This window comes from Salvelinus namaycush, chromosome 4 (genome assembly GCF_016432855.1).
Source record: "Salvelinus namaycush isolate Seneca chromosome 4, SaNama_1.0, whole genome shotgun sequence".
In the NCBI taxonomy this organism is placed as follows: Eukaryota; Metazoa; Chordata; class Actinopteri; order Salmoniformes; family Salmonidae; genus Salvelinus; species Salvelinus namaycush.
In genome coordinates, this window is record NC_052310.1 from 79,519,007 (window position 1) to 79,545,589 (window position 26,583).

At 41.4% G+C, this 26,583-nt stretch overlaps 1 protein-coding gene across 4 annotated transcripts in view; it reads right to left on the reverse strand.

The window, feature by feature from the left end:
* LOC120046847 (mitogen-activated protein kinase kinase kinase 21-like) overlaps positions 1-24,365 on the reverse strand; it is a 39,830-nt gene extending 15,465 nt beyond the window's left edge. For all 4 annotated transcript variants that reach the window (XM_038992401.1, XM_038992400.1, XM_038992399.1 and 1 more), the window contains exons 1-4: positions 22,628-24,365; positions 5,840-6,020; positions 2,276-2,424; positions 1,777-1,952 (exon numbers count right to left, since the gene is read on the reverse strand). In XM_038992401.1, coding sequence (XP_038848329.1) covers positions 1,777-1,952; positions 2,276-2,424; positions 5,840-6,020; positions 22,628-23,402 — 1,281 coding nt within the window. In that variant the 5' untranslated portion in view covers positions 23,403-24,365. The remainder of the gene's footprint in view (positions 1-1,776; positions 1,953-2,275; positions 2,425-5,839; positions 6,021-22,627) is intronic.
* Between the last annotated feature and the right edge of the window lie 2,218 nt (positions 24,366-26,583).

Sequence of the window (26,583 nt, forward strand, 5' to 3'; positions counted from 1 at the left end):
CGTAGAGCAGCATTTTGGATTTTGTTTTGGTTCCTCTCAGAAAACATAATAATCCTTAAATGAATGACTTCTGCAAAGCAGCTTTACAAACCCACTGGAGTGAAATGAGATATGTTGTGTAACAACGTTGCAACTTGTGAGGTAGAAAAAATATACAATAATTTCATTGTTAAAAAGAACAGAAAAACAATAGCCCTATATCTGGACTCAAAACTTCACTTTGTATTTACAGAAGAAATAAGTTTTGCAAAATGGCGCATGAAGCAAGCTGAACCTCACTTTACCTACAGGCCTAGGGTCAGACTTCAGCCCCTCAGAAATATACATGAAGCAAGCTGAACCTCACTTTACCTACAGGCCTAGGGTCAGACTTCTGCCCCTCAGAAATATACATGAAGCAAGCTGAACCTCACTTTACCTACAGGCCTAGGGTCAGACTTAAAGCCCCTCAAAAATATACATGAAGCAAGCTGAACCTGACTTTACCTACAGGCCTAGGGTCAGACTTAAAACCCCTCAAAAATATACATGAAGCAAGCTGAACCTCACTTTACCTACAAGCCTAGGGTCAGACTTAAAGCCCCTCAAAAATATACATGAAGCAAGCTGAACCTCACTTTACCTACAGGCCTAGGGTTAGACTTCAGCCCCTCAGAAATAAACATGAAGCAAGCTGAACCTCACTTTACCTACAAGCCTAGGGTTAGACTTCAGCCCCTCAGAAATATACATGAAGCAAGCTGAACCTCACTTTACCTACAAGCCTAGGGTTAGACTTAAAGCCCCTCAAAAATACATATGGATAAGTGTTTCAGATCATATGCAACCCCTAACTATGAAATGTAGAAACTCACACTCAGTAGGAACAGTGTGTGACTATCTGTGCTTCCGTTACATTGTTATCCTTTTAGAGGTAATTAAATGAACCAGTGTCATATGGGGAAACAACATGAAGAATTGACATACTAGACAATCCCTGGGAGAGCTTTGGTATATTGCACCATTTGCCAAGTTTGATGCTTAACGATTCAGCTGAAGTTGCAGGAAAGGGAATTCTCAATACAGCAATTACAAATCCCATTTGATTTAACGAGGAGGGACTAAGGAAAGCAGCTTATTGCATTACCAAGGGGAAATACTTAAAACCATCAACGCTAATAGCTTGTTTTGTTAAAGATACGATTAGCTCGCCTACAGAAAGTAACCAATTAAAATCAAAGCCGATCAAAGCACTCCCTTAACTACAGGTTTATTGCATCGCTGCCTTCCACGTGCTTCTAACCTTGTACTTTACACAGTGGAAAGGTCTTGTTCCCACATTGGGTTCATATTGGAGGTTTACCTATACAATGTATCTACTTAATGAGTCACAAAGGATGAGTCTAAGTTATGAACAGGACAAATGTACTTAAGGAACATAAAAAATACATTGTACAATTTCTCTCAATGTGTCCTGACTACTGAAAATGCCAGGTGAATGGTGAGAGGCGCTGTTTGGGAATACATCCCCCCTACGCTGATCAACTGAACAAAGACATACAGGGAGAGAGGTGACATTTGCAGCAACAAGATTTGAACGTTTAGTCCATAATGTTGTTTGATCGGTGGTTAGGCTATTAGCTGGCCAAAAGTAGGTTACATGAAAAGTGCAATACTGTAAATATAACTGTGTTTTCAGTGAATTTATGTAAATCACAAAACGTATCTGTATTTCCTGCAGTGCAGGAAAATTCTCAGCAACAAACGAGTGATCCAATTAAGATCCTACATCTGTACCTTCTCTTTTGTCCTGAGCTCATCAAACATCTCCTGGATCTCCACCCTCCAGTTCTCCTGCATGGAGTGGAAGGAGTCCTGGGGCATGGTGGCCATCACGGCTTCCTCTATGGCTGTTAGCTGCTCCAGGATGGAGGCAAACGACGGCCGGATGTGGGGGTCCTGCTCCCAGCACTCTGAGATACACAACAAGGTGGAACCAAGACAGATCAATGTTCTGGAACTTTGACAAGTAAATTAACACCATTATCTAGTTGTGTGACACTGACACACACACACACACACACACACACACACACACACACACACACACACACACACACACACACACACACACACACACACACACACACACACACACACACACACACACACACACGTTCTTGAACAACAATATATCATCCAATGAATGCAGCTACTTCAGGCAACATTAATTGTTCTTGAAAAGTGGGTTGAGGAATGGCAACAGCAGATGGATGGTCTGACTTGGTGACTGCACCTTCCATGAGCTTGGAGAAGGGTTCTGGGCAGGTGGATGGAATAGGGAGGGTTAACTTGTTGACAGCCACACCATAGGCCACAGACAGCCCATCAATCCCACGGTAAGGCACCTCTCCTGTCAGCAGCTCCCATAAAAGAACACCATAACTAGAAGAGAACACAGATATAGTGAGTACAATGTCCAAACAACAGTGTTATTACAGCACTATTATAGTGCTGGGGGGAAAAAACTATAGATACATATCAGGATATTATGTTTGACAAAAAAATTTGATAGTTTTGACAATATCATTTTTGCACTAGTTGGCTGTACCTGCACCAAAACTCCAGTATTTTCCTTCATTGCTTATTCTCCATCTATTTTTAAATAGTGAGCCAATTTGTTTTCAGCACTTTAATTTCCATGACTAATAAAAACTAATTTAGTCATGACTCTTGTCCTTCTGCAGCAGACATATAGTGAACAATATGTTTGGAAAAATCGAATTACAATAAAATCACAGTATCGAATCGCAATACATATATAATTGTGAGAATTGCAATACATATCATATCGGCACCTAAGTATGGTGATAGTATGGTGAGGTCCTTAAGTACGGTGATAGTATAGTATGGTGATAGTATAGTATGGTGAGGTCCTTAAGTACGGTGATAGTATAGTATGGTGATATTATTGAATGGTGATATTATTGAATGGTGAAAGTTTTGAATGGTGATAGTATAGTATGGTGGGGTCCTTAAGTATGGTGATAGTATAGTATGGCGATAGTATAGCATGGTGACAGTATAGCATGGTGATAGTATGGCATGGTGATAGTATAGCATGGTGATATTATAGCATGGTGATAGTAAGGCTGGGCAGTTTACGATATACCGGTATTGATGCAGGGACCGGTTTGGTTTTTACTTTACCTTCTATACCGGTATTTGAATGTTTGATTTGTTAAATGTGAAATGCCATGTGTAATGTCAATTTGTATAGTTTACTTCGCTACTTGAGTCATCTCTCTCCGCGCCACTTTCCACACAGACCTAGCCACGCCCTCTGTCACTCAAGAAGCGCATTTGATGTTCCTCAACCACGAGACACTTGCCTTCAGTCTGCATGGCCAATGCAGCACAGTCAACAATGTTGACGACAACAATGCTGTTTTCACTTTGCTTCTTAATATAAATCCACTAGCGTTCTATAAGGAGACTATTAGTTTGTGTTTCTTACATCAGCTAGTTTATATTTTCTTAGCAAGTTGCCCTAAATCTTGAGAGATGCTAATTGTTAGCCTCTAATGCTAATAGCTAGCTAATAAATGTACTGAGTAAGAGCAAACGTAGCTAGCTAATACTGCCTGATAATACCAGCGATGGTGTAGACCTAAATCAGCATGTGGTTGTGCAACAGTATCTTCTAAATCAAAAAGGAATATGCAAAGCAAGAATATGTTAGCTACATGAAGTAGCTAAGAGAAAACATCAATGTAGCCAAAGCTTATAGGGTCCCCTAGGAAACAATCAACACTTTAGTTCCTACCCTGTCACAATAACTCCTCCCTGGCATTTTAATTTGTTGTCATCTCAAACAACACTGTATTCAAAGTGCCCACTATTATATTCTAAATATAGAATTAGAAGTCATTCTATTTCTATGATTCCAACAGTTTTGCTCTAATTCGCAAAGTAAAATCGCAATTGCAACATTTAGTTAAAAATAAATCCTAGATTATTTGCCCATATCGTGCAGCCCTACGTGGCAGTGTGGAAATGATCTCAATTGAGCAGTGGTGTGAAGTACTTAAGTAAAAATACTTTCAAAGTACTACTTAAGTAAAAATACTTTCAAGTACTACTTCAGTCGCTTTTTTTTGGTACCTGTACTTTACAATTATTATTTTAGACAACTTTTACTTCACTACATTCCTAAAGAAAATTCTGTACTTTTTACTCCATACATTTTCCAACACCTAAAAGTACTCGTTATATTTTGAATGCTTAGCAGGACAGGAAAATGGTCCAATTCACACACTTGTCAAGCTACTTGTCATCTACTGCCTCTGATCTGGGGGACTCAAACACAAATGCTTTGTTTGTAAATTATATCTGAGTGTTGGAGTGTGCCCCTGGCTATCCGTAAAATGAAATTATTTATACTTTTACTTTTGATACTTAAGTACATTTTATCAATTACATTTACTTTTGATACTTAAGTATATTTAAAACCAAATACTTTTACTTTTACTTGAGTCATTTTCTATTAACGTATCTTTACTTTTACTCAAGTATGACAATTGGGTACTTTTTCCACCACTGCAATTGATTGCAGAAAATGCAGAAATGATAAAAGTGCTGAAAGTTGTTTTGGTTGAAGATGAATTGAACAGTATAAAACAATCAGAATAGAGAAAGATTCATTGAAATCACTAAGAATGTAAGTGTTGCCACCCTAGGATCACTCACTACTCAAAGCAAACGTAGAACTTTTATTATTCAAAAACTAAAAATACCGTCATTTTTTTATTTTTATATATCGTGATATAATATTTTGGCCATATCGCCCAGCCCTAGGTGATAGTACAGCATGGTGATAGTACACCATTGTGATAGTACAGTGATAGTATAGTATACATTCCCACTATTATAACACATGATAACACTCAAATTCACATTGCCTAAACCTTTGTTGTGCCTAGGACTGCCATTTAGAAGACCTTGGTCTTGAATAATGGACGTGTTGAATGCTAAATAATGGCAGTAAAATGTTGTTTACCAGTACAGTGCAAACAATGATCCTGTTTTGATTAAGCACCAAGCCTACAGTCATCATTTATCATGTAATTAATGTAAGCTCTGGATGCAGCAGATTGTAGTTACCAGTGGAAGGTGTTCAGGGCTACTGTAGTCTATACTGCACATCCTAGTAGCACAGAATGTACAGAAAGTTGTGATCTGATAAAAAAACTGTTTTGGTTTGAACAAAATAACAACGAAAGCACTTATCAGAAATAGGCTAGGACAAATGTTTCCAAATGTCTGAAATAAAAGGAGTATCATGGTGCCACCTTTCCAAATCTTCATCTCCTAAAAGCCTATTGATTCCAGTCTGACATGGGCCTGTTTGGAACAGGGAGTAGAGGGAGAGCAATCCATGGTAACATAATTACGCAGAGACTCGATTTTTCACTTTATAATGTATGCCAAACAAAAACCATTAATATCAAAGTTTAACAAACAACTCTATGCACAATGAATACTTTGAACAATTTACACAGTAAAACAAAAAAGCAATTACTGGAAAAATTGTGCAGATGCAAAGTTTGGTAACAGAATCACAGTCAAATTGACCTCAGTTTTATTCTGTAACCAAACTTTGCATCTGCACAGCTCTTCCTGGAAATGTGTTTTTGTAAAGTTTATTGTAAATTGTTCAAAGTAGTTATTGTGCATAGAATTCTATGGTTAGTTAAACTTTGAAATCAATGGTTTTTGTTTGGCATACATTTTAAAGTGAATAAGTCTCAGCGTAATTCCGTTACCATGGAATTTCCCAGGAGCGTGCTGTTAGTTTTACCTCCAGACATCGCTGCCTTTGGAGAAGAGAGAGGACTTGATGACTTCAGGGGCCATCCATGAGTACGTGCCAGCAGCACTCATCTTGGTGGTGTTGTGCCACTCTCTGGCCAGGCCAAAGTCTGTGATCTTCAAGGTCTTCCTTCCAATGTCATCGTTCTCGATTTTTTCAAGTAATAAAACTAGAAGCAGAGGAGTGGGTTGGTTAGGTATTTGGTGAACCACAATGGGATATCTTCATGGTATAAAAAACAAAATAAAAATGTATATCTTTCATGATGATCAAATGGGGAAAATGACAGCATTATAATAGATCTGTACCCAGGTCTTAAACACGCTGTATACCTACAGTTTCTTCAGAAAGTATTCACACCCCTTGACATGTTCCACATGTTGTTGTGTTACAGCCTGAATATAAAATGGATTAAATTGAGATTTTGCATCACTGGCCTACCCACACACACCATAATGTAAAAGTGGATTTATGTTTTAAGACATTTTTACAAATGTACAAAAAATGAAAATTGGCATTGACTCAAGACATTTCGTATTCAACCCCTTTGTTATGGAAAGCCAAAATAACTTCAGGAGTAAAAATGTGCTTAACAAGTCACACACACACACACACACACACACACACACACACACACACACACACACACACACACACACACACACACACACACACAGTATCAGTCAAACATTTGGACACACCTACTCATTCCAGGGTTTTTCTTAATATTTTCTACATTGTAGAATAATAGTGAAGACATCCAAACTATGAAATAACACATATAGAATCATGTAGTAACCAAAAAAAGTGTTAAACAATTCAAAATACACTACCGTTCAAAAGTTTCGTCGAACGGAACGAGGCTTTGGTTTTCTGAACATAACGCGCAACCCAAATAAAGTTATTTTTTTATAAAAGTAATATTTATCGAACAAAAATAACATTTGTTGTGTAACTGGGAGTCTCGTGAATGCAAACATCCGAATATTATCAAAGGTAAGCGATTAATTTTATTGCTTTTCTGACTTTCGTGACCATGCTAATTTGGGGCTAGCTGTTGTAGCATTGATTGATACACTCACAAAAGCTTGGATTGCTTTCGCTGCAAAGCATATTTTCAAAATCTGACACGATAGGTGGATTAACAACAAGCTAAGCTGTGTTTTGGTATATTTCACTTGTGATTGCATGATTATAAATACTTTTAGTAATATTTTGCGCCCTGCAATTCAGCGGTTGTTTAGGAAAATGATCCCGCTAAAGGGATCCGTAGCGCAGATAAGTTAACGTTAGCTGTCTGACTTTATTAGCCTGCTAATTTTCACACCATAAACTCAATTATTTGATCAGTTAAGTTGGCTAACGTTGCTCAACATTTCCCTGGCTAGCTAACGGAGAATTCGATCCAGCTAGCAAGATACTTAACAATGCTAACAATTAGGGACGCACAATATATCGGCGAACATATCGGAATCGTCCAATATTAGCTAAAAATGCCAACATCGGTATCGGCCCGATGTTTAGTTTAATGCCGATGTGCAAAACCGATGTCAAAGCTGACGTGCATACCTATTAGAGGTCGACCGATTAATCGGAATGGCCGATTAATCGGGGCCGATTTCAAGTTTTCATAACAATCGGAAATCGGTATTTTTGGGCGCCGATTTTTTTATATATATATTTTTTTACACCTTTATTTAATCTTTATTTAACTAGGCAAGTCAGTTAAGAACACATTCTTATTTTCAATGACGGCCTAGGAACGTTCTGCCTTCAGGGGCAGAACGACAGATTTTTAACCTTGTCAGCTCAGGGGATCCAATCTTGCAACCTTACAGTTAACTAGTCCAATGCTCTAACACCTGATTACATTGCACTCCACGAGGAGCCTGCCTGTTGGCGAATGCAGTTAGCTAAGGTAAGTTGCTAGCTAGCATTAAACTTATCTTATAAAAAACAATCAATCAATGACTGTCATTGCTCCAATGTGTACTTAACCATAAACATCAATGCCTTTCTTAAAATCAATACACAAGTATATATTTTTAAACCTGCATATTTAGCTAATAGAAATCCAGGTTAGCAGGCAATATTAACCAGGTGAAATTGTGTCATTTCTCTTGTGTTCATTGCATGCAGAGTCAGGGTATATGCAACAGTTTGAGCCGCCTGGCTCTTTGCGAACTAATTTGCCAGAATTTTACGTAATTATGACAACATTGAAGGTTGTGCAATGTAACAGGAATATTTAGACTCATGGATGCCACCCGTTAGATAAAATACGGAACGGAATAAACGTTTTGTTTTCGAGGTGATAGTTTCCGGATTAGTCAAAGGTATATGGTTTAGAGAGAAATAGTCGACGCGTTATAATTCCTGTAATAACGTGCGGCTGAATTTGAAAGGGGTTCCTTCGTTATTTTACCGTTCATGTCTTCCATAGAGAATGTCTTGATCTACTTCAAATAAGGTCTGTGTTTCGTGCAGGCTTAAACCGCCTCGACGTTTTGATACCCGTGTAAATCTCACTAGGATAAGGTAACGTTTGTCAACATATTTTCATAAATCCACTCTACAATTTTTTTTTCTTCTTATATTTATCTTATCTTATATTTAGCCAATATTGATCAGAGTTACCTTGTCCTATGGATATCTACACAGTTATAAAATTGGCACGGTGATGTAAGCCTACACGAAACACAGACCTTATTTTAAGTGAATCTAAAAATATCCTATGCAATAAATGAAGGAACCGCTTTTCAGATTTTGCTAGGTGTCATGGGAATTATGACTCGCACTTTGGTTGTCAATTCTTACCATGCCCATTATTAAAATAGGATTTCCTGCATATAGAAATTAAGGTTTTTGTTTTCATCATTCATCACAGGTAACTTAAACTCTATTTTTATTCAAACAGTTGAGAGTATTTGTCTCCTAAGCAGACTCTTCAGTATCATTATCACTTCAGAGCTGTGTGCGTGTGTGTGTATTCATGTATTATATTAAGTTAAAATAAAAGTGTTCATTGTTCATTCAGTATTGTTGCAATTGTCATTATTACAAAAATGTGTGTGTATGATATATATATATATATTTTTTTTTAAATATATTTTTTTAAATAAATCGGCCGATTAATCGTTATCGGCTTTCTTTGTCTTCCAATAATCGGTATCGGCATTGAAAAATCATAATCGGTCGACCTCTAATACCTATACTTTATTCTACGTCTGGATGAGAAGTGTGCCCAAAGTAAACTGCCTGTTACTCAGGCCCAGAAGCTAGGATATGCATATAATTGGTAGATTTGGATAGAAAACACTCTAAAGTTTCCAAAACTGTTAAAATAATGTCTGAGTTTAACAGAACTGATATGGCAGGCGAAAACCTGAGGAAAATCCATCCAGGAAGTGGGATTTCTTTTGATGTGGGTAGTTTTCAATTGAATGCCTATAGAATATCTAATGGGTTAGGACCCAGATTGCAGTTCCTATGGCTTCCACTAGATATCAACAGTCTTTATACATTGCTTCAGGCTTGTTTTCTGAAAAATGAAGAAGAATGAGACCTTTCTGTCAGTGGACTGTAAAATCATGCAGTGCTGGTTGCGCACGTGACCGAGTGCACGCCCTTCGTTGTTTTTCCTTTCAATTGAATACGCTATTGTCCGGTTGAAATATTAATCGATTATTTAGACAATTGACAACCTGAGGATTAATTATAAACATTGTTTGACATGTTTCGACGAACTTTACCGGTACTACTAGGATGTATTCGTCTGCATGTTTTGACCGCCTTTGAGCCAGTGGATTACTGAACAAAACCAACAAAACTGAGTTTTTGGGATATAAAGAGGGACTTTATCGAACAAAACAAACATTTATTGTGTAGCTGGGACTCTTGTGCCTGCAACCATATGAAGATCTTCAAAGGTAAGTGATTAATTTTATCGCTATTTCTGACTTTTGTAATTCCTTTACTTGGTTGTAAAATGTTTGTATGCTTTTGTAAGCGGTGCGCTGTCCTCAGATAATCGCATGGTATGCTTTCGCCGTAAAGCCTTTTTGAAATCTGACAAAGCGGTTGGATTAGCAAGAAGTTCATCTTTAAGCCGATGTATAACACTTGTATTTTCTATGAATGTTTATTATTCCTATTTCTGTATTTTGAATTTGGCGCTCTGCAATTTCACCGGAGGTTGTCGAGGTGGGTCCCTAGCGGAACGCCTGAGCCAGAAAGGTTTTAAGAACAAATTCTTATTTGCAATGACGGCCTACACCGGCCAAACCCGGACGCCACTGGGCCAATTGTGCGCCGCCCTATGGGACTCCCAATCACGGCCGGTTGTGATAGAGCCTGGATTCGAACCAGGGTGTTTGTAGTGACGTCTCATGCGCTGAGATGCAATGCCTTAGACTACTATATAACATAGGTACATGACGTGATGACGCCACGTAAAATTTTGCGCTACACTTGCAACACAGCATTCCTAACCTAGCCCACAATGTCTGCTGTGTGGATCGAGCAGTCAACATGTCGAGCAGTCACTTGAAAGATTAAGAACATTTCAGCGAGACAACTCAAAGGCGAAATCCATTAATGCCAAGATAATGGAATTCATTGCCCTTAACTATCAACCGTTCTCTGTCGTGGGTGATGCTGGCTTTCGCCGACTGGTTGAGCACCGGTACACGTTGCCCTACCGGAGTTACACAGTAACAGCGTCTCTGCTATTAGCTTCACGACATACTATGGAATGTCAAAAAAGATACATGTCAAATAATACTATTTGATTACTCAAATAACACTATTTGACATGTTAGTAGAGCTTTTAATTTGACACGTCAAATAACACAATTCTATTATAGAATGTTGTGTGTTCTGAATTTGCACGTGCAAGCCAAGTGCCACCACTACTATCAGTATCACTGTCAAAGCTGAACAAAAAGTCTATATATAGCATTATTTGCATTATAGCATTATTTGTTCGAACGCAACTTCTGGAGTAGCTAGCTTTAGCTTGGTACCTAGCTAGCACCAATACAACCAGCCTGAAAACAATGACCAGCAGAAACTGCAGTCATTTTCATTATTCTTAGCAATGATTTAGGAATCCTTGTGAATAAGTATTAGCTAGGTAGCCACTTGTTGTTTGCCTATTGAAATTGAACTTCAGTTCATGGAAATAAATAGCTAGCCAGCTACTTAACCCAGTTGCCCAAAGCTAACGTTATGAGCAGCCAGCTAGCTTCATTTGGCTAGTGACGCTCGACCGGACTGGGTAATGTGTTGTGAAGCTAGCCACAACAAGGATTAGGCACAAGAGTGGAATTTGCGGTTTGCCTTTAAAATAAAAGTACCTCTTTGAAAGTGATGCAGAAGGTTTCAATTGGTGGAATCATGCCATATTTCGACTAGATAATGTTAAACAAGGTTGAAATGTGAAGCAATGAAATGGGGTATCAGTCTACTCGGTGACAAGCACAGAACACAACTGAAGAGTTTACGTAAATATTAGCGCTGTAGCTCTTATCGCGGGACTGTGACTTTGTGAAATCACCTCCCCAGTCAGCCTATTGTGTGTATTGACATTCATATTGCACTGTACAGCTTTACCTATGGATTGGGGATCAATGAAATGGGGTATCAGTCTGATCAATACAAAATATAATTTTATATAATATAATTTTTTTCCATTTCACTTCACAAATGTGGACTATTTTGTGTATGTCCATTACATGAAATCCAAATAAAAATCAATTTCAATTACAGGTTGTAATGCAACAAAAGGAAAAACACAGAGGATGAATACTTTTGCAAGGCACTGTAAGTAAGTATGCCCCCAATTTAATTCTAAAGTAAAATACATCCAGTGTGATTTCAACAGATTTGTCAAATTAAAAAATTATTGTCTTTTGTTGATTTTATATAACAACATTCCAACCTCGTTTAGCATGATCTATTCAATTATGGCATAATTCTACTATTTGTATTCATTTGTATCACTGTCAATGACATTCTTTTATTTTGAAGGCTAACCGCAAAGTCCACTATTGTGGCTAATCCTTATTGTGGCTAGCTTCACAGATGGGTCCGACCACCATTAATCAAATAAGAACGGTCTTATAAATTAGAGTTATTTTAGATGACACCTAACTACATAGTTAGCTAGCTAACTATAGCTACTGAAACAGATGTCGTTTTGCTATGTTTTTGGGGAAGAACATCGTTTGCATCCATGAGCTAGCTAGCTTTTTTTTTATGACCACCACTGTAAGTGAGCGAGACAACTTTACCAGCATTATAGCATACGTATCGATGAATCATTGTGACATATGAAATACGAGTGAAAGTGTAATCAATGTGTAATAACTACGTAAAAAATGTATGAACGCGTTCATTTATTATGTGACGTGCAGTCATATTCAGGTCCTGATTGGTCAAAAAGCTTATTTGACACGTCAAATAGCGTTATTTGACACGCAAAGACCCAAACGGCATCCCATAGTATGAGAAATCCTGGTTGAGAATGAAACGACCGAACAAATTAACAACAAAACAGCACAGCATGTAAGTGAAATAAATAGGTTTTGATTATGTTTGGGGACATACGTAAATGCCAACAAAATAACTTTTTGGTCGGTGTGGTGTGTGTGTGTAACCTTTATTTAACTAGGTAAGTCAGTGAAGAACAAATTATTATTTAAAATGACGGCCAAACCCGGACGACGCTGGGCCAATTGAGCGCTGCCCTATTGGACTCCCAATTTCGGCCGGATGTGATACAGCCTGGATTCGAACCAGGGACTGTAGTGACACCTCTTGCACTGCCTTTGACCGCTGCATCCATGTGTGTGTGTTAACTATTTAACTGTACTAGAATGCTTAAAAGGCCAATAAAATTTTAAATGTCACTTATTGGTATAGTTTTTTTTGGCAAGGAAAATATCGGATATCGGTATCGGACAAAAATGTAATATCGGTGTGTCACTACTCCATATCAACACCACAGCCAACTTGGCCAAGCTAACAAAAAGCCATTATCCAAAGACTAAACACATATTTCATTTTTACAGGGGAGCACTTAAACGTTCCCATGTCCTTAGTGTTGATATTTAATAATCATCTACTCCAGAATAGAGCCTACAGTAGATAAGGTCTTGTGGGCAGGCTTGACTCTACTGCCAGCTCACAGTCACGAACTTGCCAAATGGGAGGGTGACAACAAAGCTCAAACATAGGCTACACCTGGAGAATGGTAATGTAGCAAATAGAATACATCTGGTGGAGGGTAATGTAGCAAATATGCTACATCTGGGGGAAGGGTAATGTAGCAAATAGGCTACATCTGGAGTGTAGGACTATTTGTGTCTTCTGTTCTGTTATTTTTAGTAGATAAACATTATACTGTAACTGACATAGCTTCTACCTTCACTTAGATTAAAACAAATACGCCCCAGTGGCGCAATATCCAAAACAGGCTTCTAGGAAGAAACAAGGCCTATTCCATTTCAAACATGTTTCACTGGTTTAATGAGAGCCTATAAAATACAGCAGTTTAAGCTCATCTCCATTTCCCTTTGCTTAGTCTTGTGTGTTTCGACCACACTATATACAAAAAGTTAGCCGTCAAAGTACCAGCTCAAGGTGATAATGCATCATTTGTAGACAGAATACTGGGTTGAGTCAGTCAGGTTTTCACCAGCTGTTGGGCTATGCAAGGTGCCTAAGTGGCCATAATAAAAATAATATTCAAAGCATTTCCAGTTGTCCTTTCAGAAAAAGCCTGTAGTAGGCTAACTACGCATTAATGTGGTTAATTTCAAGGAAGAGACAAAAAAAAGTTGCCTTGCAATCTATGGTTATGCCCTCCTCTGAATGGGCCTATATATTTTCAGTTCCCATTTTATAGGTTGGGGTGTAAACGTGAGAGCTAGACACAACAATAACCATGACTTGGATCCACAGGATAACACTGACTTCCAACAGGACACTATTGTTCCCTGGTTTCATTTCAAGTGCATGCCTTCTGGAGCGAGAATCTTGAAATTCTTTAACCTTCACATCTCTGTAGCTGAAACTACAAAATGAAAGTGTTAGGAGGGCTGGCAAGAGGCCACGTTTCAATGTGCTGTGCCCTGTCTGCCAAATGAACATTGCTTCCACCTACAGTACCTCCCTACTCTACAGCCCCAATCAGCAGGAAGGAACAACCTATTGTGTTAAAATAAAAAGAGAGTTGCAGCTGTTGTGGAGATTAAATATAATCAAAATAAGCCTTTCAGACCCGGGAGTCTGGGCATTCTTGTGGCTGGCGTCACCTAGCAACTAGTGCTTGACCACTCCATTGTGCAAACTTATGTTAAGCTTTTGCCCCTCATTAGCAGCATTCCTCCTTCGACCAAGAGGTATTAAAAGATTAGGGAACACAAAGACACAATTTCACTGACTTTTTGATATTCCCTTAAGATAATCATTGATCAAGTCAGTGTGTGTTATACTACATTAAGTCAATTGTGGGTTGATCACTTCTGAAGGTAGTCGGTTGTGAAAGTTTGTGCACTGCATTAGCCCTCCTCTCAGAATGCATGCTCAAGAGAAACCTTCACAATGATATCCCACAGATGAATTGCCCTTTAGGCTGCCTTAGTTGTGGATGGTGTCCTGAGTAACTGGTTTAAAAGTATGAAACAAGAGAAAGTGTATAGTTCCCAGTGGGTGGGGGAGGGTGGGCGGGGGTCGGTGAATTCAGTGCGCACCTAAACAAACATGTTATATTTTCCAATTAAAGTCAGCTGCAAGTGTTATTTGACACAATAATGTGGAAAAATAAAACACACTACATTGTGTTAGCAGTGCAGTTACCGTAATTCTGTTACCGGATGTAAATTCACTTCACCTACTGTAGTTCAATAACCAAAAAACATAATTTCTAACTCAAGGTGTCATGTCATAGCTGACACCCTATTCTTTCTGCAGACATCTTTGAATCTTAATATTTAACCGTTTTTGGAACGAGTGGTCGCATAAAAAACAGAGGGAGATTTGACCATAATTCTGTTACCAAACATTGTACCTCCACAGTTCTACCAGTAAATGTGTTTTTGATAAGTATTCTGTGTGAATTGTTCAAAGTGGTCCTTGTACATAGAGTTGCTGTAACGGCTGTCAATGTCGTTCTCCTCCTCGGACGAGGAGGAGCATGGATCGGACCAAGATGCGGAGGGATAAGTGTTCATTATTTAATGACAAAACAACAAAGCACTTCAACATACAAAACAACAAACGTGACAAACCCGAAACAGTCCTGTGTGGCCCAAACGCTGACACAGGAACAAACACCCACAAAACACAAGTGAAACCCAGGCTGCCTTAGTATGATTCTCAATCAGGGACAACGATAGACACCTGTCTCTGATTGAGAATCATACCAGGCCGAACACAAAATCCCAACATAGAAATAGAAAACATAGACTGCCCACCCAAAACTCACGCCCTGACCAATAAACACATACAAAACAAGAGAAAACAGGTCAGGAACGTGACATAACCCCCCCCTTAAGGTGCGAACTCCGGGCGCACCAGCACAAAGTCTAGGGGAGGGTCTGGGTGGGCATCTGACCACGGTGGTGGCTCAGGCTCTGGGCGAGGTCCCCACCCCACCATAGTCACTCCCCGCTTCCGTATCCCCCTCCCAATGACCACCCTCCAACTAAACCCACCTAAATGAAGGGGCAGCATCGGGATAAGGGGCAGCACCGGGATAAGGGGCAGCAGCTCCGGGCTGAGGGACGGCAGCTCCGGGCTGAGGGACTCTGGCAGGTCCTGGCTGAGGGACTCTGGCAGGTCCTGGCTGAGGGACTCTGGCAGGTCCTGGCTGAGGGACTCTGGCAGGTCCTGGCTGAGGGACTCTGGCAGGTCCTGGCTGAGGGACTCTGGCAGGTCCTGGCTGAGGGACTCTGGCAGGTCCTGGCTGAGGAACTCTGGCAGGTCCTGGCTGAGGAACTCTGGCAGGTCCTGGCTGGACGGCTCTGGCAGGTCCTGGCTGGCTGGCTCTGGCGGATCCTGGCTGGCGGCTGGCTCTGGCGGATCCTGGCTGGCGGAAGGCTCTGGTGGATCCTGGCTGGCGGAAGGCTCTGGCGGATCCTGGCTGGCTGGCTCCGGCAGCTCCTGACTGGACGGCTCCGGCTGGTCCTGGCTGGACGGCTCCGGCTGGTCCTGGCTGGACGGCTCCGGCTGGTCCTGGCTGGACGGCTCCGGCTGGTCCTGGCTGGACGGCTCTGGCTGGTCCTGGCTGGACGGCTCTGGCTGGTCCTGGCTGGACGGCTCTGGCTGGTCCTGGCTGGACGGCTCTGGCTGGTCCTGGCTGGACGGCTCTGGCTGGTCCTGGCTGGACGGCTCTGGCTGGTCCTGGCTGGACGGCTCTGAAGGCTCGGGACAGACGGGCAGCGCTGGGCAGGCAGGCAGTTCAGACAGCGCTGGGAAGGCGGGCAGTTCAGGCGCCGCTGGGCAGACAGCCGACTCTGACCTGCTGAGGCGCACAGTAGGCCTGGTGCGTGGTGCCGGAACTGGAGGCACTGGGCTAGAGACACGCACCACAGGGAGAGTGCGTGGAGGAGGAACAGGGCTCTGGAAACGCACTGGAAGCCTGGTGCGTGGTGTCGGCACTGATGGTACTGGGCTGGGGTGGGAAGGTGGCGCCGGATCTACCGGACCGTGAAGGAGGACACGCGCTCTTGAGCACCGAGCCTCCCCAACCTTACCAGGTTGAATGGTCCCCGTAGCCCTGCCAGTGCGGCGAGGTGGAATAGCCCGCACTGGGCTATGCAGGCGAACCGGGGACACCACCTGTAAGGCTGGTGCCATGTACGCCGGCCCGAGGAGACGTACTGGAGGCCAGATACGTTGGGCCGGCTTCATGACATCCGGCTCGATGCCCAACCTAGCCCTCCCAGTGCGGCAAGGTGGAATAGCCCGCACTGGGCTAAGCACGCGTACTGGGGACACCGTGCGCTTTACCGCATAACACGGTGTCTGACCAGTACGACGCCCTCTCACTCCACGGTAAGCCCGGGGAGTTGGCTCAGGTAACCAACCCGGCTTCGCCACACTCCCCTTTGGCCCCCCCCCAAGAAATTTTTGGGTGAGCTTCTCGGGCTTCCAGCCGCTCTGCCTTGCTTTAGCCTCATACAACCTCCTCTCCGCTTTCGCTGCCTCCAGCTCCGCTTTGGGGCGGCGACACTCCACTGGCTCTGCCCAGGGTCCTTTACCGTCTAGGATCTCCTCCCAAGTCCATTCCTCTTTTCCCCATTGCTGTTGTTCCTGCCTTCCTTCTCCACTCCGCTTGATCCTGTTTTGGTGGGTGTTTCTGTAACGGCTGTCAATGTCGTTCTCCTCCTCGGACGAGGAGGAGCATGGATCGGACCAAGATGCGGAGGGATAAGTGTTCATTATTTAATGACAAAACAACAAAGCACTTCAACATACAAAACAACAAACGTGACAAACCCGAAACAGTCCTGTGTGGCCCAAACGCTGACACAGGAACAAACACCCACAAAACACAAGTGAAACCCAGGCTGCCTTAGTATGATTCTCAATCAGGGACAACGATAGACACCTGTCTCTGATTGAGAATCATACCAGGCCGAACACAAAATCCCAACATAGAAATAGAAAACATAGACTGCCCACCCAAAACTCACGCCCTGACCAATAAACACATACAAAACAAGAGAAAACAGGTCAGGAACGTGACAGTTGCATGGTTTGTTAAACTTTGAAATTAATGCAACCGCTGTGTTAGATTTTTAAAATGAACGTTACTACGACATACAGCGTGCGTTAAAGCGAGACCGCACCGAAATTAATGGCGGAATATGAGTTTTACATTTTTCAACAGAACAACGAATTAACATCATAAATAGTTCTTACTTTTTGATGAGCTCCCATCAGAATCTTGGGCAAGTTGTCCTTTGTCCAAAAGAATCGTTGCTCGGTTGTAGATTGTCGCCTTCAACTTTGGAATTAGCAGTAAACATTAGCCATGTGGCGAAGACGTGTCCAACTCACCATAACGCAGCACAAATAAAATACCGAAAATCGCAATATACTGATATAAACTGATATAACTCGGTTTAAAATAACAACATTATGATGTCTTTAACACCTATATCGAATAAAATCAGAGCCGGATATATCTAAGGGCTATAACGGGAGCTTTCTAGAACGCCATCCTGAGGTCTGTCTTGCGTCATGGCGAATGAAGGAAAGACTGGACCCCACGTTCCCAGTCCATTTATATGGCCTCAGATCTGCCTAGCAACTCCATTCCAATTCTCACTATTTGCTGACATCCAGGGGAAGGCGTATGCAGTGCATCTCAACCAATAGAAGACATGCAAATTAATAAACTGACCTCAGAACAGCCTGGCTGATTTCAGATTTCTCACTTGCTGACAGGAAGATTGCTCCAACTCGAGTTCTGTTTTACTCACAGATATAATTCAAACGGTTTTAGAAACTAGAGAGTGTTTTCTATCCAATAGTAATAATAATATGCATATTGTACGAGCAAGAATTGAGTACGAGGCAGTTTAATTTGGGAACGAAATTTTTACAAAGTGAAAACAGCACCCCCTATTGAGAAAAGGTTAACCTCTTGAGAGTATAGGGGGTGCTGTTTCGACTTTGTGAAAATTGGTCCCCAAATTAAACTGCCTCGTACTCAATTCTTGCTCGTACAATATGCATATTATTATTACTATTGGATAGAAAACACTCTCTAGTTTCTAAAACCGTTTGAATTATGTCTCTGAGTGAAACAGAACTCCTTCTGCAGCACATTTCCTGCCAGGGAGTGAGATTTCAGAAATCGAGGTCCCTGTTCTGAGGTCAGTTTATAAGTCCCTGTGTACGCTGTGGGGCTACAAACACTGCATACGCCTTCCTCTAGATGTCAGTAAGTGGTGAGAATTTGAATGGAGTGGATTGCGCAATCTGGGACCTTATATAAGACCGTGAAGCGGAAGTACCGTCCTTTTCAACGTTGCGCCTGACGCAGTAGGGACACCAGAGTGGCCTCCTGCCAAGCTTTCGTTTTGCCAGTTCTATATCTCCGGTCATGTTTTTATTCGTTATAGTTGTTAAAGACATCATAAGGTAGTTAATTTAAACCGACTTATAGCAATTTATATCAGTTTATTGCGATTTTCTGGCATTTCTTTGTGACGCGCTTTCAAGAGTTGTTCACCTTTCCGGCACATGCCGAACGTTAGCGGCTATTTCGACAGGACAAGAGTACATCTTTCGACCAAAAGACGATTGTTCTGGACAAAGGACACCTTTCCCAAGATTCTGATGAGAGTTCATCGAAAAGTAAGAACTATTTATGCTGATAATTCATTGTTCTGTTGAAAAATGTCAAATGCATAAGACACCATTTCTTGCAGTGTAGCCTTGCGTTATCGCACCCTGTATTGCGAAGTAACGTTAATTTTAAAAATGTAATTCAGCGATTGCATTAAGAACTAATTTGTCTTTCAATTGCTGTCCAACCTGTATTTTTTTAGTCAAGTTTATGAATAGTTTTCGATAAGAATAGGTGTCTTTCCAAGATGGCGCCGGACAGATTGCTTGAGTATTTGGACACTATTTTCATTGTATAAGCACGATTTGTGCCGCTAAATATGCACATTTTCGAACAAACTCTATATGCATTGTGTAATATGATGTTACAGGACTGTCATCTGAAGAATTCTGAGAAGGTTAGTGAAAATTAATATATTTTGGTGGTGAATACGTTATCGCTATGTTTGGCTGGAATCAATGCTGTTGTGTGGTTTGCTACTGTGCTAAGCTAATATAACGCTATATTGTGTTTTCGCTGTAAAACACTTAGAAAATCTGAAATATTGTCTGGATTCACAAGATCTGTGTCTTTCAATTGCTGTACGCTGTGTATTTTTAAGAAATGTTTTATGATGAGTAATTAGGTAATACACGTTGCTCTCTGTAGTTATTCTAGTCGAGTTGTGATGGTGGCTGCAATGGTAAGCTATGATTTATACCTGAAATATGCACATTTTTCTAACAAAACATATGCTATACAATAAATATGTTATCAGACTGTCATCTGATGAATTTGTTTCTTGGTTAGTGGCTATTTATATCTTTATTTGGTCGAATTTGTGATAGCTACTGATGGAGTAAAAAACTGGAGCAAAAAAAATGGTGTCTTTTGCTAACGTGGTTAGCTAATAGATTTACATATTGTGTCTTCCCTGTAAAACATTTTAAAAATCAGAAATGATGTCTGGATTCACAAGATGTGTATCTTTCATCTGGTGTCTTGGACTTGTGATTTAATGATATTTAGATGCTAGTATTTACTTGTGACGCTATGCTAGGCTATGCTAGTCAGCTTTTTTACTGGTGGGGGTGCTCCCGGATCCGGGTTTGGGAGGAACTAGAAGTTAAGAACTAATGTATCTTTCATTTGCTGTCCAACCTGTATTTTTTAGTCAAGTTTATGATTAGTTACTGATTAGATTAGGTGCCTCTCCCAAGATTTCTCCCGACATATTGTTGGCAGCTTGGCTACTATTCTCATTGTATAACCACGATTTGTGCCGCTAAATATGCACATTTTCGAACAAACTCTATATGTATTGTGTAATATGATGTTATAGGACTGTCATCTGAAGAAGTTTGAGAAGATTAGTGAAAAATTGTGGTTGTGGTGAAGTAGAAGTTAATGGTTAATGAGGGGGGGGGGGGGGGGGGGGGGCTTACCATGGAATTACCCTGTTCAATAAAATGAGGTTGGGTTTGTTTGGTTAGCCCACACCCCCATCTGACAGTGATTATGTAGAATGATTCCCTGGTGAAAAATAAAATGCAGCCAGAAGGATTGCTGAACAAGGTTCACCTTCGGTGAAAGCAGAGCCTGATGAGACACACCAGAGAACAGACAGTCACCAAAATCATGTTTCACACAACACAGAGGTCTCACTTTGAAGTATGTAGCCACAGTCATAGTCCACTCTGAAACTTTCTCATGCATTATTCAGAGGGACGACTCCGAGGCAGTATCAAAAAGTAAACAACGCCACATAAAAATTTGAGTCTGGAAATCGTATCACCTATTGAAACAGGCCTAAAAGTTAACTGTAGCATGTTTCAGTTCTAAAATCTTCAGGATTTTTTCCAGTGGCTCAGTCGGTTGATTCTTGCAACTTGTGGGTTGTGGGTTTGATTTCCACATGGGCCATATAGGCCTAATATGAGATGCTTTGGAAAATTTAGGGCCATATAGGCCTAATATGAGATGCTTTGGAAAATTTAGGAGCACATAGCCTAGACTGATGACATGGTTTGAAGTTGAGTGTTTAGTAAAGCAGGGGCTATATTTGAGACAACATTTCAGGGTGGTGGGGGTTAGGGAACCCAGCTGAGCAAACGTAGACCTTACTTCACATCCTTTCGAGGGTCCCCCCTGCATACACAGATCCTTCTCTAGGGTCCTGCCTGGTTTTCACATGCCCTGAAGGGGATCTGTGTTTGTGGGGATCAGCCACATGTCAGACCGACAAGCAGATGTTTTCACATGCCCTGAAGAGGATCTGTGTTTGTGGGGATCAGCCACATGCCAAACAGACCAACAAACAGATGGAGGAGAGAGCTCAGTCTCAGCTGCTTGTACAGGCCTCTGGAGTCTATACGGGTGACCGAAAAACAACAGAGTTGAAAGAGGGAATGTTGTCTATGCTGAATGACTGTGGAAAGGAATGGAATGCAGAGATGGTGCAATTTCATCGCAGTCACAATGAATCTGCACTTCCCAAAATGTAATCTGCACTTCCAAAAATGTCAAACATTACTGCTTTGCAAACTTAAATTAACTTCATGTACTGTCACGCAATCAGGCAAGATGGGACAGATATGTCAACAAAACCTAGGTGGCAGGTAGCCTAGTGGTTAGAGCGTTGGACTAGTAACTGAAAGGTTGCAAGATCGAATCCCAGAGCTGACAAGGTTAAAAAAAAAAAAAAAAATTGTTCTGCCCCTGAACAAGGCAGTTAACCCACTGTTCCTAGGCCGTCATTGAAAATAAGAATTTGTTCTTAACTGACTTGCCTTGTTAAATTAAGTAGTTCTCTTTCAACATGCCACTGTGACTGATGAATATTATCATAATTGTGTTCTAGCATATCATTAATGTGAGGATAGCCCAAGAGGGCTTCAGTGATAGTTTAAACAGGGAAAGTCATGGCGGCAAAGCCCTCGCTCTTAATCATTCCTTCAAATGCCAACCTCAACACTCAGTTGCGAGTGGGCCTATCAACAACATGCATGCAATGCCATTTAGTAGATGCTTCTGTTGAAAGCGACTTAGTGCATACATTTTATATATGGGTAGTCCCAGGAATTGAACCCACTATTCTGCACTTGCATTCTAGGCTTATTGCATTACTTAGTGATGGATGTTTCAGTTGTGTAGAATATCAATTGTATCCTCATGCATTAGTTTAGTAATAGTAAATAGTAATAAATAGTAATAAGCTTTAGGATTATTTTTTAGTTGGTAGAGGACATTGTGGACCATTCTAGATCCGGCATCCTTCACACTGTTTCAAGAGGGGTGTGCCCAAAGGTAATAGTGCATGCACAGGTGCATTTTTGGAAACAAGTGCACCTATGGCCATGCTCTGTTTTAATCTGTTCTGAAAAGTAATGCAAGGTTATTTTTTAGCAGATGGTAATATTAATGTTTCTTACTGTTGCAGGATTTCAGGTCGCGGTGAATAATAGGCACAACAGCCTCCTCGTGTAGGTAGTGCATGCCCCTGGCGATTTGAACAGCCCAGTTGACAAGAATGTGTGGGGGTATCCTCCGACCAGTCAAAGCCCGGGTAAGAGTCCCTCCACGAGCATATTCCATCACCAAGCACAGGTTCGGCTCCTCAAGGCAAACACCTTCAAGTTTTATTATATTGGGATGTTGTAGCATAGAAAAGAGCTTGGCCTCTTGTTTAACACCATCCGAAGTTGCAGTGATGTCTTCGTCAGGATCCTGTCGCGCTGCCTTCACAGCGACCTCTTGGTCCTTCCATGCCCCTCGGTAAACTTTACCAAATCCCCCGACACCGATTATTTCCTCTAAAACGAGTTCGCTAAAATCTATTTGGATGGGAGTACTCGGACGCTCCCTCACCCCTACCGTGCTACCGTCTGGAAGTCTGTAAATGGCAGGTTGATCAGTAACATAATTTGCAGGGAAAATCCCGACTCGATGGTTAATTTTACCCGTCCACCATCCATCATCTCCCGAGATGGCAGCATCCTTCGAGAGGACCTCAACAATGTCCCCCCGCCGCAGACTAAGTTCGTCTTCTCCAGTACTTCCATAGTCAAACACTGCCGTCCACAGCGATCGGGACAGCGGAGCAGAATGAGCCCAAGCTCTTGCAGTGGGGGAATCTGTCCAGGCATGCTCTCCCGTGTCTTTCGGTCGCCCCTCACCGTTTGGGAAACCGCCCTTGGAAACATCCATTTCTCGGTGGCTGTAGCCGCACCATATAGGGTGCAAACTGTTGACGAAAAAGCAAACGATCAAAGGACCTCTAATCGGAATGCTCGTGAATCGTTCAGAACGATATCACAAATGGGCAAGACGGTTCCAGCATGGTATTCCAAAGTCTTGGTAAAACTCGTTTGCTACTTTCATCTCTCCACGTCGCCACAGGGAGTTTCTTTGTGGGTCAACTTTTGATAACTAACTAGCTAGGTAAAACTAGCTAGCTAATACCTAGCGTGTTATAAAGTTACGCTAGTTGGAAAAAACAAAGCATATTTATGTAGCTAACGAGCTACTTATCAGAAAGTGTACATTAAAGTTTACCCAGTCCCAACACGGACAGAGTGAAAAATAAGCCCATTACAGCTACTTAACTTAGTAGCTAGCAAAAAGTGCATAGCTAAATGTACTAACGTTAGCAGCTACCTAATTTAGTAGCTAGCAAAAAAGGCATAGTTATACGTGAAAACGTTAGCTCCTGAATTTTCAGGCTATGACGTTTATCAAGTGCCAAAACAGTACCTGCAGTCACATTATCGAAATAAACTTTGGTTAAACACCAGAAACATACACCAACACCAGGATTAGCTATATTATTGTTGGTAACTACGCTATTGCCAAGCTAAGTTTTCAGTTAGCTTTTAGCTGGCAAGTTTAGCTAACGTTAGTTGAATCGCTCTCCAAAACCTTTAGCTGGCCAGCTAACTCATTCGCTATACTACTATAGTAACGTTACTGCACTGACACTTGAACATTTGGAGCATACATTCTGCTAATGTCTTGTCGTGTAACCACCAATGGAACGTTTTGTTGCGTTGAAATGATTCGCTAGGATCCGAAAGATATCAAACGTTTCCGCAACTTCCCTCAAAACAACCCGTACGGCACCGCCATCGCTCCAACTAGACTTATCCGAACTGTCTGACACACTATTCAGCGTCTGGCTGGTCCTGGAAAGTTTGCGAACGCTGCTCGAGCTGTTCTGTTCTACACGTAGATTGGTGAATTTAGCCTCACGTGACATGCCTGTCCCTATAGGAAAACGAGGAGGAGCAGTTGGGAGAGTAGCCTCCGTGTGCAGAAGAGGGCGCGCTGTGATGGAAAATTATGCAATATTATCGATGATAGCAATAGTAGGCTAATAATGAATTACAGTGCAGCCATGCGTAAACTCATTATTTGACAAGCACCAACACGACAATCACATCTTAAACCAAAGAGTAATAACTGTTTATTAATGATTCATAAACTAGCTTACATTAATTTGGCCTATAATTTAGGCCAGTAATTAACTGTCTAGGCCTATTTATTAACCCTTTTAGACCATATTTTTCAACAATTGCATGTACTTTTTAGGCCCTGTAAGAAGTTTCTTTTCGTGGGTTTTGAAGAATATGGCTAAGACCTGAAATAGCTTAGTTGGTTCTAATAGCCTTATAAAAAAAAATCTATTGAATGTCAATTAGTTATATATTAGTGTTTTATAACCACCAAAAATTACCAGTTATAAATATGGCCAAGAGCTAGGCTTTAGCTCAGCAAGCTAACACAGGCCTGTGGCACACATTTGCTGACAACACGGCGGTGTTAGAACTGATCACCGACGGCGATGAGGCAGTGTGGTGCCAGGACAACAACCTCTCCCTCAACATCAGCAAAACAAAGGACCTGATCGTGGACAACAGGAAACGGAGGGGAGAGCACGTCCCCATCCACATTGATGGGGCTGTAGTGGAGCGGGTTGAGAGCTTCAAGTTCCTAGGTATTGTGGGGGTTTTATAAGGTTTTTTGACATGCTTAACTAACTATAAGCTAGTAGGGCTTCTTATGCATTAAAGTTTGAATTGCTGACTCTTGTGAACCTGCATTTTCCATTGTTCTCACTTTTACCAGTGCTCAGGGCCTAACCATGAATATCAGCCTGAAATGTGTGTGTGTTAAAGAGAGTGCTGTACTGTGTGAAATATGTGTGTGTATGCCACAAATGTATCAGTCTGAAATGTGTGTGTTAAAAAGGGCGCTGTGAAGCTGTACTGTGTGGCCGAGACTGTGCTAATCTTAGAGAGACACAGGAGGGGGGTGAATCAGGAGACTGCTGACCAGACAATAACAGATAAGCTATACACACGAAGAACATATGTGAGGTTCTGAGTAATACTATAACACACGTGATTGAATATTAGCAACTATATCATATGTGATTGAATACTATAATAAACGTGATTAGTAACTGTATTAAATGTGATTGAATATTAGCTAACTGTTGGCCTGGGCGCCTGGATGTCTGTGTGTGTGTGCTGGAAGTAACAGTTAGCTCAGATAAGAAGCTGGGAAGCTGTAGTTAGCCTTGAGCGAGAACAGTGGACAATGTATACAGGTGCAGATATCTCAGACAATGTTATAAAACTGTCTGACCCCAGTCTCTGGGGTGAAGGAGCGTAATCTACACAGCAACAATGAAGGGACACCAGAAAGCGCAAAGAAGCTGGGACCAGCTTATGTGCCAACATCAACGATAGGCTGGGTGAGTCTAAACCACGCCCAGTCTCTACTCTGACAGGCCGGCTCGGAAGCGGGAACTAATCTCTGTCACGAGTATAATATACTATCTTTGTCAGGAACAAGTGTCTTCTCTGTTCCACCCTGCGGGGTGGTGCAGTGAACCCGTATATACGAAAAATGTATTTGCCATTTATTAACTTTTGAATTAAACAATTATTTTAACCAAGTTCAGGTGTACTATTGTTCCTATCTCAGTTGAACTTTCGCAACCCTAACAATTGGTGACCCCGACCGTGAACTGAGGGAACTTCGCTGGACATTGAGCCATCCAGCCTTTGGCCTAGACTGTCGCCAGACGGGGTCCTCTCACAAAAAGACCGGTCTACTAAAAAACAGGTAAGCAGAGCCTATTGTTTCAAAACTGAAATTCTGCATATTGGAGTTAACCAAATTTATTTTGTGAGAAAACCTAACTGGTGTAAGTTACTAAATTTTCGAACCATATGTTCACTACAGCAAAGTAAGGATAAAACGAACTACGTATTATTTAATTACGTACTACTTGATGGCGAATGCATTTTCAATTGGCCAACAGAATAACAATGGAATGACTGTATGTGTATGGAGTGAAATTAAAAGCCTGTTTGTGTGTGTG